Source organism: Anopheles funestus, chromosome 2RL, assembly GCF_943734845.2.
Source record: "Anopheles funestus chromosome 2RL, idAnoFuneDA-416_04, whole genome shotgun sequence".
Lineage (NCBI taxonomy): Eukaryota > Metazoa > Arthropoda > Insecta > Diptera > Culicidae > Anopheles > Anopheles funestus.
In genome coordinates this window covers 29,110,150-29,124,135 of record NC_064598.1, presented here as the reverse complement: position 1 = coordinate 29,124,135, position 13,986 = coordinate 29,110,150, and the positions used below count along the sequence as shown (strand labels likewise).

Below are 13,986 nucleotides of genomic sequence, written 5' to 3'. Positions count from 1 at the left end.
GGTTTGGGTCAATGTGAAATGTTCAGTGTTATTGTATTTATTTTTTATGGATTTTATTTTAAAGTAGATACACATTCTGTATATTTAGAAAAGCTTAAACACTCAGAAATGCTTGATAAACATTTCAAACAATTCATCAAAAAAAAGTTTTAATTGTAAAATGATTGAGTTAAAATTTTCATCAAATGTTTTAAACACTGTTTTAAGAGCTTTAGTTTTTTACAATCGATATTGTTTTATATTTTATAAGATAAATAGTTAATCATATTTTCTTTGTTTTAATATAAAAATTTATTTATTTATATTTATTTAAAATTTATATTTATTTATTTATAAAAAAATTTAACTTTTGTCGCTTTTTTTCCACAGCGCCAAACAAACCAAGTTTCAAACAAAGTTCTTTTAAATTTTTGTATGTTTTACAATAATTGAATATTTTAGGTAACGGTTGTTTGACATAATCGTGAAAATGACCTTTTTCAGAACTGTAAAGTTTCGCTAAATAGTACCCTGTTTAGTTTTGCTGTTTAACATGGAAGGTGGCTTGTGAAACGCGGGTTTCGACATCAAGGGCCCGATTTTCAACCGTTCTCTCCAATTTCTCAGCTTCAAGGATGACATCGACGTAATCGGATGAATATCACCCGACTAAAACGCGAGGCCGATAGAATAAGATTGATGATCAATGTGACGTAGACAAAGAGGCTCTGACCGTGATAGAGCCCGACTCGGAAGCAGAGTATCAGTTGACGGAGAAGATCACGAGTTGTTAGAGGAGTTCTGTTACGTTGGTACGACCGTAACTTCGGACAACAACAAGAGCAGCGAAATTATTGTTCAGGGAAATCGTGTCTACTACGGGCTCCACAAACACAACTCCGACGATTTCTAAGATTCTAACAACACACGAACTGCACGATACGTCCGGTAGTCCTTTACAGGTGCTAACGGAGGATGTACTCGCTATTTTCGAACGGCGAGTGCTAAGGACTATCTTTGGCGGAGTGTGCGAGCAGGGCGTGTGGAGAAGGAGAATGAACAACGAGCTAGCTGAGCTGTTTGGTGGTGAAGACATCCTGACGGTTGTCAAAGCCGGAAGGATCCGATGACTGGTACACGTGGTAAGGACTCATGCCCCACCAAGTAGGTGCTCGTTAGCGACCCGTTCGGCACGAGACTTAGAGGAGCACAGCGAGCCCGTTGGTTGGATCAGGTGGAGTCGAACCTGTCGAAGATCGGATGCTGCCGCGAATGAGGGACTGCAGCTAGTGTAATCCGGAGGATAATCGTGGATCCACTACGACTCCGCGAATGAAAAATTGATTCTGACTTCGAATAAAAATCAAAATTGACTCTGACGAGTCCGGTCGACTCCGAGTTCGACCATGTCTTCGCGACGAGCTCGACCATGAGCAGGTCAGGGAAGAGAAAGAAGAACAAGTTTTCCAAAACTTCAATGCTATGGTTCAGTGGTAGCGACGATTTAATTCACACGATAGTATCAGTACCAAAATCCCATGTGTACCATTCCCTCGCTACAGTTAGAGAGCTCGTTTCCCTCTCTCTTTCTCTTGTTCTAATAAACATATATTCTTTTTACCACTACTATCCCATAACCCATATCCTTTCTCTCCTTAGAAATTTATTCTCGCACCTTTTGGTTGACTATTGCTCTTCCTATTTGTTAATTGGAATCAATCAAACGTTTTTTTTTCTAAATCAATAAATTATACCACTTGCTCTACACACACACACACGAACTGTGTGAAATCACGAACGAAATGGGATATAATAAAATAAGTGAGAAAAGCATAAAACGAAACGGTTTTCTGTCCGAAAAAAACAGCACCAATGCTGGCCGAAACCTGTAAAATCACATCCTACAGCAATACATTTTTTATGTGCGTCGATCTATTTATTCGCCAATGGTCAATCGTTTCCTTTTAAACGAGGGGTTTCGTGAATCGTATGAAAACGAATGGTCAGGAAAAAAACGTATAAAAACGACCGTGGGCCAATCAGTCCGAACCCGGAATCCGGAAAACAACGCAATTCAATTTGTTTCGAACTTGTGTTGAAATTTATCTTTTGGGTAAAAATGGTCTCAAAAAAAACAGCCAGGAATGTGTTCTGTCCCTCTACACAATTGTTGTTTTTTTTTTGTTTTACATTTTGTACGGAAACATTTAAATTTAACAACAATTGTACTATGTCTCCTTCGTCGGTGATATTTTGTGCTGGGTTTAGAGACACAGAAATAAAATGGATTGGACTGTTATAGGAATCGTTCACATCATCTGCTATAAAAAAAGCTAAAAAGTCGACCACGATTTAAACTGAACTCTGTGGATAAGTCTAAGTCTTACACTCTATTTTAATTCAATTAATTTTTCACAAAATGCTCTGACAGCTTTTCGAAATCATTCTGATGTATTTTTTCCTAGAACCATCTAGCAAACTAAAGCGACAAAACAAGTGACTTGGATGAGAGACATGAACAAGGGAGGAGGAAAAACAACAAACTGTTCAAAACATCAACTACCATTTTTAACAGCTTCACACAACGACGACGACGACGGCTACGAATCTCAAACTGGACGGGTTTTTTTTCAGTTGTTGTTGACGTAAAGTGCATTAAATATTTAGCGATACATTTTAAACGGACTCAATCCAGTACTGGAAAAGTCAATTTCCGTGTACACTCGTACACACACAGACACTGTGTCATTGGACTTTGTTGGAAAATAGAGAACTACCGAGAAGGGGCAAGTAGCAACAATTGGTCTATCAAGCAGGATACACGCAATGATTTCCGGATGGATGAAGCGAATGCACAGAAACTAGGAAAACTATTCCGTAAAATCATCAAACATCAGCCAGATCATCCTATCAAAGGGTCTCTCAGCACTCTACCCTCGTGTATAGGTCCCGAAGGAATACAGCTTCTGGATTGTGTCCCTCTCGTTTCTCAATTGCCACGCGTTCCTGGGACAGGTTTTTCCCTGGAAACCCGGAACAAGTGTTATCGGGAAACAAAAACCCGTGAAACAATCGTTGTCAAACGGTAAGTGCTGTTGGTGGATACGTGGCGGGTTGAAGTTTGATTTCATAAATTTATTAACTCTACTTCCACGATTGCACATGGCTGCAAAGTATTACCCGCGATCCGTTTTCCTTCCTTCCATTCTACACGACCGTAATAACATTATAAATATGTTTATCATTTTTCGCTTGCCTTTTCATTGTGCCAGGGCGTGGACCCTTGCGTGCACCACTCCGGGAGGGATGGAAAATCACACGCGAAAATGATACTTTCCAAACACACAAACGTGCCTCTTCGACCCATTAATCGGTACGAGCAGTTAGGGTGTCGATTCACTTCACCATTTGCCAAACAAGTGTACGGAGCAGTGCTGTACGCCGTTTCCATGAGGTTCCCATGATTCTTGAGAGCACCCGATTAGCTCCGACGAGGAACACCCGGGAACCAGTGTGTTACGGGTATCGTCACGTGGCTTTTGCTACGGTTTGCGCGTCGGTTGATTGAGTTGTCTGGTTTTTCCCTTGCATCGCTCGGTGGATGAAAATGAACAGTAAGGATGAGTCCCGTGCACGAATGAGTCCCTGGAGGTTTTTGGCAACTGCAGCAACCGCTCAGTATGCTTGGCGTATGCATCGATCCCAAGACGCGTTGCAGCTGGAGATGGTGCGTGAGTAAGCTAATTGAATTATTTTCTCATAAACCATGCAGCAGAGCACTTACACTACGAACGTGTAAGGTGCAATGTTCTGGCAAAGAGCAAAAAAATTAGAAGAGTCTGAGGATACCTTGAATAATTGCCGATTCATTGGGTTCCATGGAACGTTGCATTAAATACGTGAAAAAATATAATAGGAGATAAGAAATAGAATATAACAAACCTCAATAAGTTTGGGGTGACCAGGAGGTGTATTTGTTAAACGGTGTCATTTCTACAAGACAGGACCTAGTATCAAATCCCATCCGGACCGTCCCCCCGTAGCAAGGATTGACTATCCGGCTGCGAGGTAAAAATAAGTCTAATAAGCAAGAAATTAAGCCAAGAAAAAAATAATAAACCTCAATTAACACACACAATAAGCCACAATATCTAAATAACCCAAAAGAAATCGATAAGAATTCCACAATCAGACAGCAGCAGTGCATCATTAAACCAACTTAATTTAGCAACGGGTCTTCAACTTTTCTTATACTTACAGTAAATTGGACAGTATTCGAATTACTTTAGCAATCCCCTAAGACAGTGATTTGCTTAAAACATACGCCCAAGAGAGTGGAGCAGCTTTGCATCTCAAATTCTAGCGATTTGGTTCTTCAGTTCCAACCTTCATTTTGCCTCATTTTGTTGTCCATCTCCTTTCATTTGTTTCCTGTTGTTTTTTTTTTGTTTAATGCAAATAAATTATTCACCCAGGTTTGAAGCATCATCCTACATCAGAGCTCAGAGAGGCATATTTGTGCCTCCCTAAATATGATCGTCTAATTCGGCGTGTCTGAATCACGTTACGTCTGACCCGTGTGTCTTCGCCCTTTTGCAAGCGTTGATTAAAATCTCGCAAATTGAATTCTTTAAAGATAAATGAATTTCACCTGAGCTGGGTGAACGGTTTTGCCATGGTAAATATCTTAGAATACAATTCTCCTGGTTGGTATCTTAGGCTGACCAACGGAGAAAAAAAAACACAGCCAAAGAAAAAAGGAATTGCGGGTGTTGTAAAATAATCAAAAAGGTGTGAAAAAGCAAAATCGTTTCTATTTTTTGTTTCATTTCTTTCACCACCCGGTTGTTACTAAGTGGCTAAGCGTGGATTGTGTTCTTTGATTAGAATCTCCTATCAACAGGCGAAAAGAAAACCAGGTAAAATGTAATGGTCAAAAAGAGAATTGGCGTTGATTCTTTAAATTACAAACTGATCCGTTTCGTACAGCTCTTGCATGAACGTAGCAAAAAAAAGCATGACATTCAAACGTCACAAAGAATATGTCTCGTCAGGATAGTGATAAACGGTCCTGTCCAGTGAAAAGATTCACTTGTTTCCACTGTCACAGTAACGGATAAACGGAAACATACCCAAGGGAAAAATTTGTGCCCTACAGGAAAAATTGCCACGGGAAAAGCTACGCTTCACATACACACAGATACACAGCGACCGGTACGGGCAATCATTCATCCACATAAATTAATTATAAAGTAATACGAACCTGTTCAAGGCATTGCAGTAAGGGACCGTAAAACCGGGTCACGATGTGAAAAAAGGGGTCTTTTCTGCCAGCCCTCGAATAAGGTCATGCTAACGGATGAAATGGGGGAAAAAAGCGGAAGGATGCATCGGGTAAGGGAAGAAACATTTTGATCGTTGTTGCTCTTTTTGAAGTGTTTGGCTTGATATCTCACACCGTATGAATCGAGTTCGGTACTCGTTCGCCCTCGTGGCATACGCTCTTGCTAATCCGTTCCGTTGCAATTTCATGCGCTGTGGGAGTGAGATCGACGGACGATTAGATTGCAATGAAAAAATATGTCCCACACTAATAGATCAGTTCTTTTGTATCTTTTACAGCATCTAGGAACTGCTAGTGTAAGAGACCGTACCCTAACTCCATTGTACAACAAATCCTCATTGTACTCACGCCGATCAAATTACAAACTGGACGAATGTTTTGAAGCGTTTTTGTTTTGTTTTTCCCATATACTGATCGAGCAAGTGTTTCCAGGACGATTGGCTATTTTGATGCGAAAATTGGACAACTGGAACAACACGTGTTAGGATAGACGAAATTGGTTGATCCACCATTCACGTCAGGTTTTGTCAGTTTGATAAATTAATGATTCGTTTGAGCAATCCAATCCGTTCCATTTCTCTCAATGGTACTGCTAGATTATAGGTAGCCATTAGGATTATCATTTACCTCAGCTAAATCTTGTTCAGGTTTGAATTTTGTCTTTTTTAACACTAGAACTACCGGACCAGACATCATTTTGACTGGAACGCTTCATTTTCATCAAATTTTTTTAGGAATTAATCCTAAGGTAGTTGAAACATTAATTATACATATATAAATTCTATAGTACGAACTTCAATAAACAATATAATAAACTTCAACTCTTCGAAATTGTTTAAAAATTAACCACAAACGAAAAACGCTTTAAATGCTTGGTAGTTCTAGTGTTAAAAAAAAACATTTTGGGCGTGAAGTATTAAGCTACAGAGTTTTGCAGAAATAAGTCTTTTCTTCAAACCAATCAAATTTAAAAAAATATACCCAATCTTGGCATATTTCATCGTCGTATTTTAGTGAATCATTTAACTTTGTAAATTAATTTCTCTTTTGATTTTCTTTACACAACAGGCGTGCTAAATTGTATCTCTTTCTTATCACTCAACAAAAGCTTCTAAAATACCACCCTCAACGTAAATTTTCCGATCGTTAGTCATCTAAATGTAAACGATTATCTTCATTCTTTCGATACCTGCTATCTGCTTTCTGCCTTGATGAACCGCCGTCAACTCACGCTTAACCGGACATTCCTTCAAAATTATCATTTTACATCCGTAAATAGTTGTACAAGCCACCATCGACGATATCATACGTTTTTTTCCAACAATTCATGCATATCACCGGAAGAGAAGCTAACTCACATCGGATGAGGGTCATAAAAAAAAGAACCCATAATTTGACCCAACTCCCAAACAACCGCCAAGGTCGATCTCGTCCACCCAGCCGAAACCTTTCAATTAGCTGCACCGCCTGCAACTGCCGGCCAACTCAACCGGCAGGGACAACTCAATTTCGGCATTCTGCTCAGGTCAGTTTTAGTTCCTCTTTTTTCTGAAACCCTAATCGACGCTTTCCGCTCAAGTCGATCTTGCTTGCCTTAACAAGCCCAAAACAGAAAACAAACAGAACGCCCACTATGCTTCAACGCGACAAGATGCCTTGCCTTTATCTTCTATTATAATACACTTTTTTTTCGCAACAGTCCGCTGCTTACATGAACCCCCGCGTGTGTAAAATACAACGATATTCTTCTGAACCATGGGCTGAGGTGCTCTCAGGGTACACGGACACGGTTTTTTACTATATGGCTGCAAACCTGTACCGACTGTACCAACCGGAAACAGCACCTCAACCCCGGCACAGACGAGAAAAAAGCATCGCGAGGGTTCCGTCCAGGGGACATCGTGTCAAAACTGCAACAAATGAATAATCGCTTCGTCCGCCTGCTCCAGTGGATCATTATTGAATCATCGGTTTTCTGTTGGCGTGCGTGCAATTCGAGGATACCATCTTCAGCGAACAATTATGGCCACGTGGACAATCCAGTAATGTAGGCACCTGCTTCCGCAGATTTGGATGTTGTTGTTCCGTTCTTCCTTTCTTTCATCTTCAAATATTAGACAGACTGACTGTGATGGGTTGTATGATGACGGCTGATGGATAGGTTTTTAGGCAATTTTCTGACGAGGATCACCGATACCGGACGATGTACCGCGCTTAAAGCGCAATTCATCCTCCATCGGACGACCGCCGTTGGGCAAATTACTGTTTCCGTTGCCCTCATCGGGATCCATTAGGAACTGCGGCAAAATGAATGCGGATCCTGCCGACTCGGAGCTGTCGTAGCTATTACCGGCCAGCTGGTAGAGATCTTTGCTCGGATGTCCAGCCAGCAGGTTGGCGACCCGTAGATCGCAGGGATTCCGCAAAAACCGTCGCAGTAAAGTCCTGGGAGAGAATGAAACGGAACAATTAAACTGAGCTGTAAACCATCACCACTGTCTCATTGGTACATACTTTTCATTTGGCTTTAACGAGCTTAATGTCCCGGAGGACATCGCGGATACCGGGCCCTGACTAGCAACAGGTTCCACCGATGAAGATCGCTTGCCATTTGTCCAACCGCGAGAGTACTGAAACGTTTGGGCATTCACGAGCACTATCAACCCAACTAGCAGGAACGCAATTGTGCGAATGTGCAGCATATTGAACGACAGATCTAAAGTGGAAAATATCAATGAACCAAGGCGTCTCCCTTTGTACTGGACACAAAGAGTTAGGCTCTGTCGGAGCTGGTGAATATTCCAACCAATAGACCACTTTCAAAATTATAGAATATCTTTCAATATTGCCTATACCTATACCTTATCACACCACAATCAAAGCACTTGTTCGCTTGTTCGGATTTCTTTAAATTGTAAATCTGAATTCCAACGTGCTACACCAAGTAACTTCACTTTACACCACACGGTGCAACAGGTGCCACCAACTGACTGTCGCTAGTCCAAATTCGATTTGCTACTGTTGGCTAGACCTTGTCCAACAGCTTGCTTTTATACTATTCACAGCATCTTCTCCCTGTCTACGATGTATCGGTTCATACTCGAACGCATCAACAAATCAGTTCGACGAAATCACGTACTGAACACCCTCTTCCACAACCTGTCCGGTGTATCCTTCCAGTGTAATACGCATGTACGCATATTATCGCACCTCAGTAACGTCGACAACACCTCTTCACCAGCCGACAGCGGCGGCGGATCAGCATATCAAAGTCAATCAATTAAAGTGAATCGGATTGTGGTGAGAGTTGAAATTATGCAAATGGCACAGCCAAACTCAAAAATCCGACCAAAAACCGCTCGTACGCGAAAATTCCGTCAATACGGAGCAAATGGGGGAGAGCGAGAATTCCATATCCCATACAGACATCCCGCTGCAAAACCACCACCCCGGGCGCATTCAAGAAGCATATGAGCATCTTTGATCCTTGTTATTATCATACGATAGCGTGTAGAAGGGCAGAATTTCTGCTGTTGAAGCTGCAGGATATGGATCCGGATGGGTGGATGTCTTTCAGTGGGATTGAAAAACAAAAGGATCTAAATTACGTTCCACGGATTTGCTGACGTGCCAACGAGAGCAGTGTTTTGTTGGATGGTACGGCAACCGGCAGACGGGAGTATCAAGGTTGTTGTTGAGCGAACGTAAGATGTGTATCATTTGCATAAGGGTATAGATAACCGAAGATATGCTTCAATCTTAAACAGTTCCCCTCTACCGGTCCATGTGGGAGGAAAGTACGAGGCAGCATTAAGGAAGCGTGTGTATGGTGCGTGTATATGGTTATGAGCAATTAGGAGACTATTGTTGATCCATAAATACCGATTCCTTGGTGTTTCATCTTCGAACACATGAACATGTTGATTTGCGACAACGGTCACATCGTTTTGCACAAGGTCAAACCTTTGGTTCGATGAAGATTTTTGAAAACTTTGTTCCAATATCTCAATCATTATACAATTTAGAAGTAAAAGGTGTCGAAAGGATGAAATAGCCGAGATAAACAAATGAGAAAAAGACGCAATATTTCTGGTCGTCAGATCCCCACACTTATCATACTTATATTGCTAGTATTACTTTAGATTGTATGCGAAATCGAAAGACACTTTCGCCAGATAGCCAGAGAATTCGGACCAAATTAGAGATCCGGATCAGAGAGACGGATTTAGTTATACATCATCCATCAGTAAGAGATTTTGAGAAGTACATCATTATTGAATTCGCCCTCAGGCGAACAATGTAGAATTTATTGTTAACCCAAATATTATACGTAGTAAATAAGAAACAATTAACATCTTACGTGTGGAATGGTGTTTAGAGACTCTCCTCTTTAATCATCGATTTGCCATCGCCATTACGCGAAATTCGATAGTACGTTTCGAACTGCTCCAACTTTGTCACAAACTCCTCGTCGTGCGTGATGACGATCAGCAGAAAGTTACCTCCTTGTCGTTCGGAAACAATCCGACGCAAAGATTCACACAACGACTCTATGTTTTCCCGGTCTAAGTTAGTAGTTGGTTCATCCAGTGCCATCACACCACAGTTGCTACTGAACGTTTCCGCCAGCGCCAAGCGTATGATAAGCGAGGCCAACACCTTCTGTCCAGCACTACAGCGACCGCGCATATCGATCTCTACATCATGCTTTGCCTGCACCACACCGTACGTGTATATACGCCGTCGGTCCGACCGTTCCGCGACACCATCGTCCACCGTATTGATGCGTATGTAATCGATATCGTTTCCACGATAGATATCACGCCACAGTGAAAAAATCGTACGATTAATCTCCTGCATCTTTTCGGTGTGATACTCCTGCAACGCACCTTCGAGTGCATCCCGGTACTTTTTAATGTCGCTGATGATTTTTCGCTGCACCATCGATTCGCCCAAAGTTTTGAAATAGTTTCGAGTAGCATTGCGATATTCGCTGTGCTCCAACTCCTTTCGGAGCTCGTTTAGCTGACGCTTCAGTTCACTCGCCTGACCATTCAGTTCACTGCGCTTCGCCTGTAAGGCATCACGCAGGTCAATAAGCCGGTTGCGTTCTTTCTGTACGTTTCCCACTTCCATGTCGCCCATGTTCTTAAGCAACACTGCGAGCTCCGCTTCTAGATCGGTCGTTTCACGTATCAAACGCTTTAGATCCTTGTTATCTATCAGATCACGCTCTTGCATATGTTGATTGGCAATGTCCTGTTTAAGTTTTTCGATGCCTTTTGCCTTACACTCCATGCTCCGTTTCAGCTGGTCTTGTTCCTGCTGTACCTGTTCTTTTTTCGACTGGAGCCGGCTCAGCTCTGCACTCAAGTTAAGTGCCGCAAGTTCATCCAATTCGCTACCCAACCGAACGATTTCCGTCTCCTCCCAACGCAGCGCATCTAATGTTTTGCGCAACACTTGTAGCTCCCGGTTGTTTTGCTCCTTTGCGCGCTGCTTTTGCTCTAGCTCCGTTTGCAGTTGCACCTTCACGGGGTTCAGCTGTTGTTCGGCAGTTTTGAGCTCAGCGTTTAGTGTAGTCATTTTTGCACCCATCTCACTAACGTTTGCGCGCTTCTGATCCAACGATTGAACCGCTTCTTGCAACTTCAGCTTCTTCGACTTCATCTGATTGTTGCGGGATTGCATGTTATTGAGCTTTTCTGCCTTCGTATCGATTGTGTTTTGCATCTCATCCACAACGTTTCGCTCCGTTTTAAAATTGGTGCGCAATGTATCGCGTTCCGATTTGAGTGATTCAATTGTTACTCCTTCAGTAATGTGAGTTCCCAGTTGGGATCGTAGCTCCTCAACACCGCGCTTCATGCGTTCCAATTCGAGACCAAGCTTATCCAGGATGCTCATATCACCGACAATCGTATTAATTAACTGCATGTTGGCGGTCGGTTCCGACACAGCCAGCTGATGTTCCTCCAGATCGTCCGATGCAGTAGTGAGCCGCTTTTCTGTATCCTGCAACTGCTGTTTCAACTGGGGCAGTTCCTTCTTTTGCTTTTCCAACCGCTCGGAAATGGGCTTCAATGCTAACAGCTTATCATAATCGGAACGATCTTTCTTGAGCGTACGTTCCAGTGCTTCAATCTTCTCTGGCAGTCGTCGGATTTCATCGGAAAGCTTGCTACTAACATCGTGAACGTCCTCACTTTCCAACCCCTTGTCGCACACCGGACAGCAGCGATCATTTTCGATGTTAGAAATAAACTTTTGATACAAAACTACGGCCGATCGTGCTTCTCCATGCTCCATATTGTTTTTGGCAATTTTATCGTTCAGCTTAGCCAACACGTCCTCGTAAGCATTGCCCCGACAGGCACTGTAAATTTTTTCTTCCGCTTCTCCCAAATCACGCTCCAACCGTTCCAGCTGAGTCTTTTGGTTCTTTCGCGTAGTTTCCATTTCGGTCACAATCGCTTGTGCTCGACGTATTTTCTCATTTACAGTTTTTACCTCCTTTTGCAAATCATCGTATAGGCTTTGCAGGTTGGTCTTATAGTTTGACTCAATTGTACGATCGGGAAATAGACGGCGTAAGCTATCTGCATGCTTGTTGCGCAGTCGGCGTAACTCATTTTCACGGCTGGTACATTGCTGTTCCTTCAGTGTTAGCTCCTGTTCCTTCATCGCTACCTTATCCAACGAACTGATCCGCTCTTCCAAACGATCTAGCTCACCTTGCAGCTGATCGCGCAATTGCTTCCGTTCGCCAAGCTCTTTTCTCATTGCTGGTAAATTGGTTGCCGCCACCTGCGTTTCGTACTCTTGTTCGAGCCGGTTGATTTCGTCGATCAATCGTTTCAGCGATTCGGCAGAACTTTCAATTTCAGCCACCTCACGCATAGCTTGCAGCTTTTCTCGTTCTAGCTGAGCAATTTGTTTGCGCTTGGAAGTGGAATCGCTCTCCAGTGTGGCTTTGGTTTCCCTCAACTTATCGATACTTTTTTGAGCCCGTACATCATCCTCCTCGAACGTTTTGGTTTTCGATTGTAAATTAAGCTCTTGTTGTTTCAAAGCATTACGGATCGAGCTAAGACCCGATTCTAAAACGCTAGCACTAATCGAAGCATCGCCCAAATTATCGGACAAAGCGAGAGTAAGCTTACCGCCAAGGGTCTTCATCTTTTTGCCCCGCTCAATCTGAAGTTCGCGTTCTCGTTTCTGCTTTTCGGAAAACTCAATCCTTTGCCCATCTATTGACTGCAGCTTGCTTTGCAGGGAACGATCCTGCGACTTGAACCGCTGCAGTTCCGATTCATCCTCCTCCAACTCGGAATGCTTTGAGGCAGAAGTTTGCTGGAATATTTTAATTTCTACTTCCAACTCATGCAAAGAACCATCAAAAAGTTTGTTTATTTTTGCCTGCAACTGTTGGCTCTGCTCTTTTTTGCTCTTTATCCTAAAAAATAGAAAAAAAAACATTTAATGAAAAATTGAAAAATACACGTCGGATGCGAAATACTTACTTGGAGCTGAATTCTATCTTTTTTGTTAACAGTGAAGAATACTGACGCTCAACTATTGCTAACTGCTCGAGCTTATCCTGGATCGGCTTAATGTCGATTTCTAGCTCGCTAATAGTTTGATGTAACTTTCCTAGCTTTTTATCACCATCTTCTAGCTGCAGCTGTTTTGTTTCAGCTTGCGACTTTACGTTCTCCAGCAGTTTCAAATCTGCCATCTTTTCCTTCAGCTCTTCATTGTACCCTTTGCTGATTTTGATAAGCTTGTCGATGACCCGGTTGTACTCGGTGGTTCCGAAAATGGCATCGAACTTTTTCTTCAGCTCTTTAGGTTCATCCAGTGGCCAGCAGGATTCTTCCTGGTGGCAAAATATTACGTTGTTTAGAATGGCTTTCGAAACACCCATTGCGTCGCACATTTCGTTGTTGATGTCTGTAACTCGCGAACGTGTCATAGTGATTTTTTCCTTCGTCTGTGCATTCTCCATGGTGATGGTGGAATCCAACGTCTCGAACTTTGGAGTCTTGTTTTTGCGCGTAATTTTCATCGAACGTATTGCCGTCACCGTGTTTCCCGTGAAATCCTTCACCATCAGCTTCACCTGTCCCAGGCTTTCTACGGTGTTGAATATTTTGGGATCGTGTACGAAACCAATTCCACGGTTCGTACCTGGTGGAAGTTCTCCAGTAAGACCATATTTCAGACATTCTATGATGGTGGTTTTACCACATCCATTCTGCCCCACGATCAACGTAAGCGGCGACCGGAAATTTATTTGCTGAAAATGGGACAGCAGCCAGTTAGGTACACATCACATGCCAGCCTCAGCGAATGTTGCTTACCTGTACATCGTCACGCTCAACGCCAAAACTACGTACACCTCGTATTTCAAGCTTCTTTATCGTGGACATAGTGAAAATATTTTACCGGTTACAGAGCAAGTTTGTTCGTACAGGAAAATTCACGGTGTGTTCTTCGCTTCCGAAAAGAAGCGCCAAGATTGTGTATGATTTGACAGCTTGTTTCTCGAGCTCTTTCTAGGGAGATTTTCGTTCTCGCTCTTTAGTTTGCACACTGGGTAAGTATCCGAACCACTATTATTTTTTTGACCAAATCGCCAATAGGAAGTGCAATTGTTTTAC

The 13,986-nt window shown here is 42.4% G+C and overlaps 2 protein-coding genes across 2 annotated transcripts; both read right to left on the bottom strand.

The window, feature by feature from the left end:
• Positions 1–6,955: 6,955 nt before the first annotated feature.
• LOC125761490 (pro-corazonin-like) lies at positions 6,956–9,502 on the bottom strand. Its single transcript, XM_049422649.1, has 3 exons — positions 8,185–9,502; positions 7,838–8,039; positions 6,956–7,768 (listed from the first exon to the last, which is right to left on the bottom strand). The coding sequence occupies exons 2-3, from the start codon at positions 8,023–8,025 to the stop codon at positions 7,489–7,491; spliced, it is 468 nt and encodes a 155-aa protein (XP_049278606.1). The 5' UTR covers positions 8,026–8,039; positions 8,185–9,502; the 3' UTR covers positions 6,956–7,488.
• A 97-nt stretch (positions 9,503–9,599) lies between these two features.
• Positions 9,600–13,918, bottom strand: LOC125761469 (DNA repair protein RAD50). The gene is made up of 3 exons (XM_049422612.1): positions 13,687–13,918; positions 12,847–13,622; positions 9,600–12,779 (listed from the first exon to the last, which is right to left on the bottom strand). The coding sequence occupies exons 1-3, from the start codon at positions 13,753–13,755 to the stop codon at positions 9,698–9,700; spliced, it is 3,927 nt and encodes a 1,308-aa protein (XP_049278569.1). The 5' UTR covers positions 13,756–13,918; the 3' UTR covers positions 9,600–9,697.
• Between the last annotated feature and the right edge of the window lie 68 nt (positions 13,919–13,986).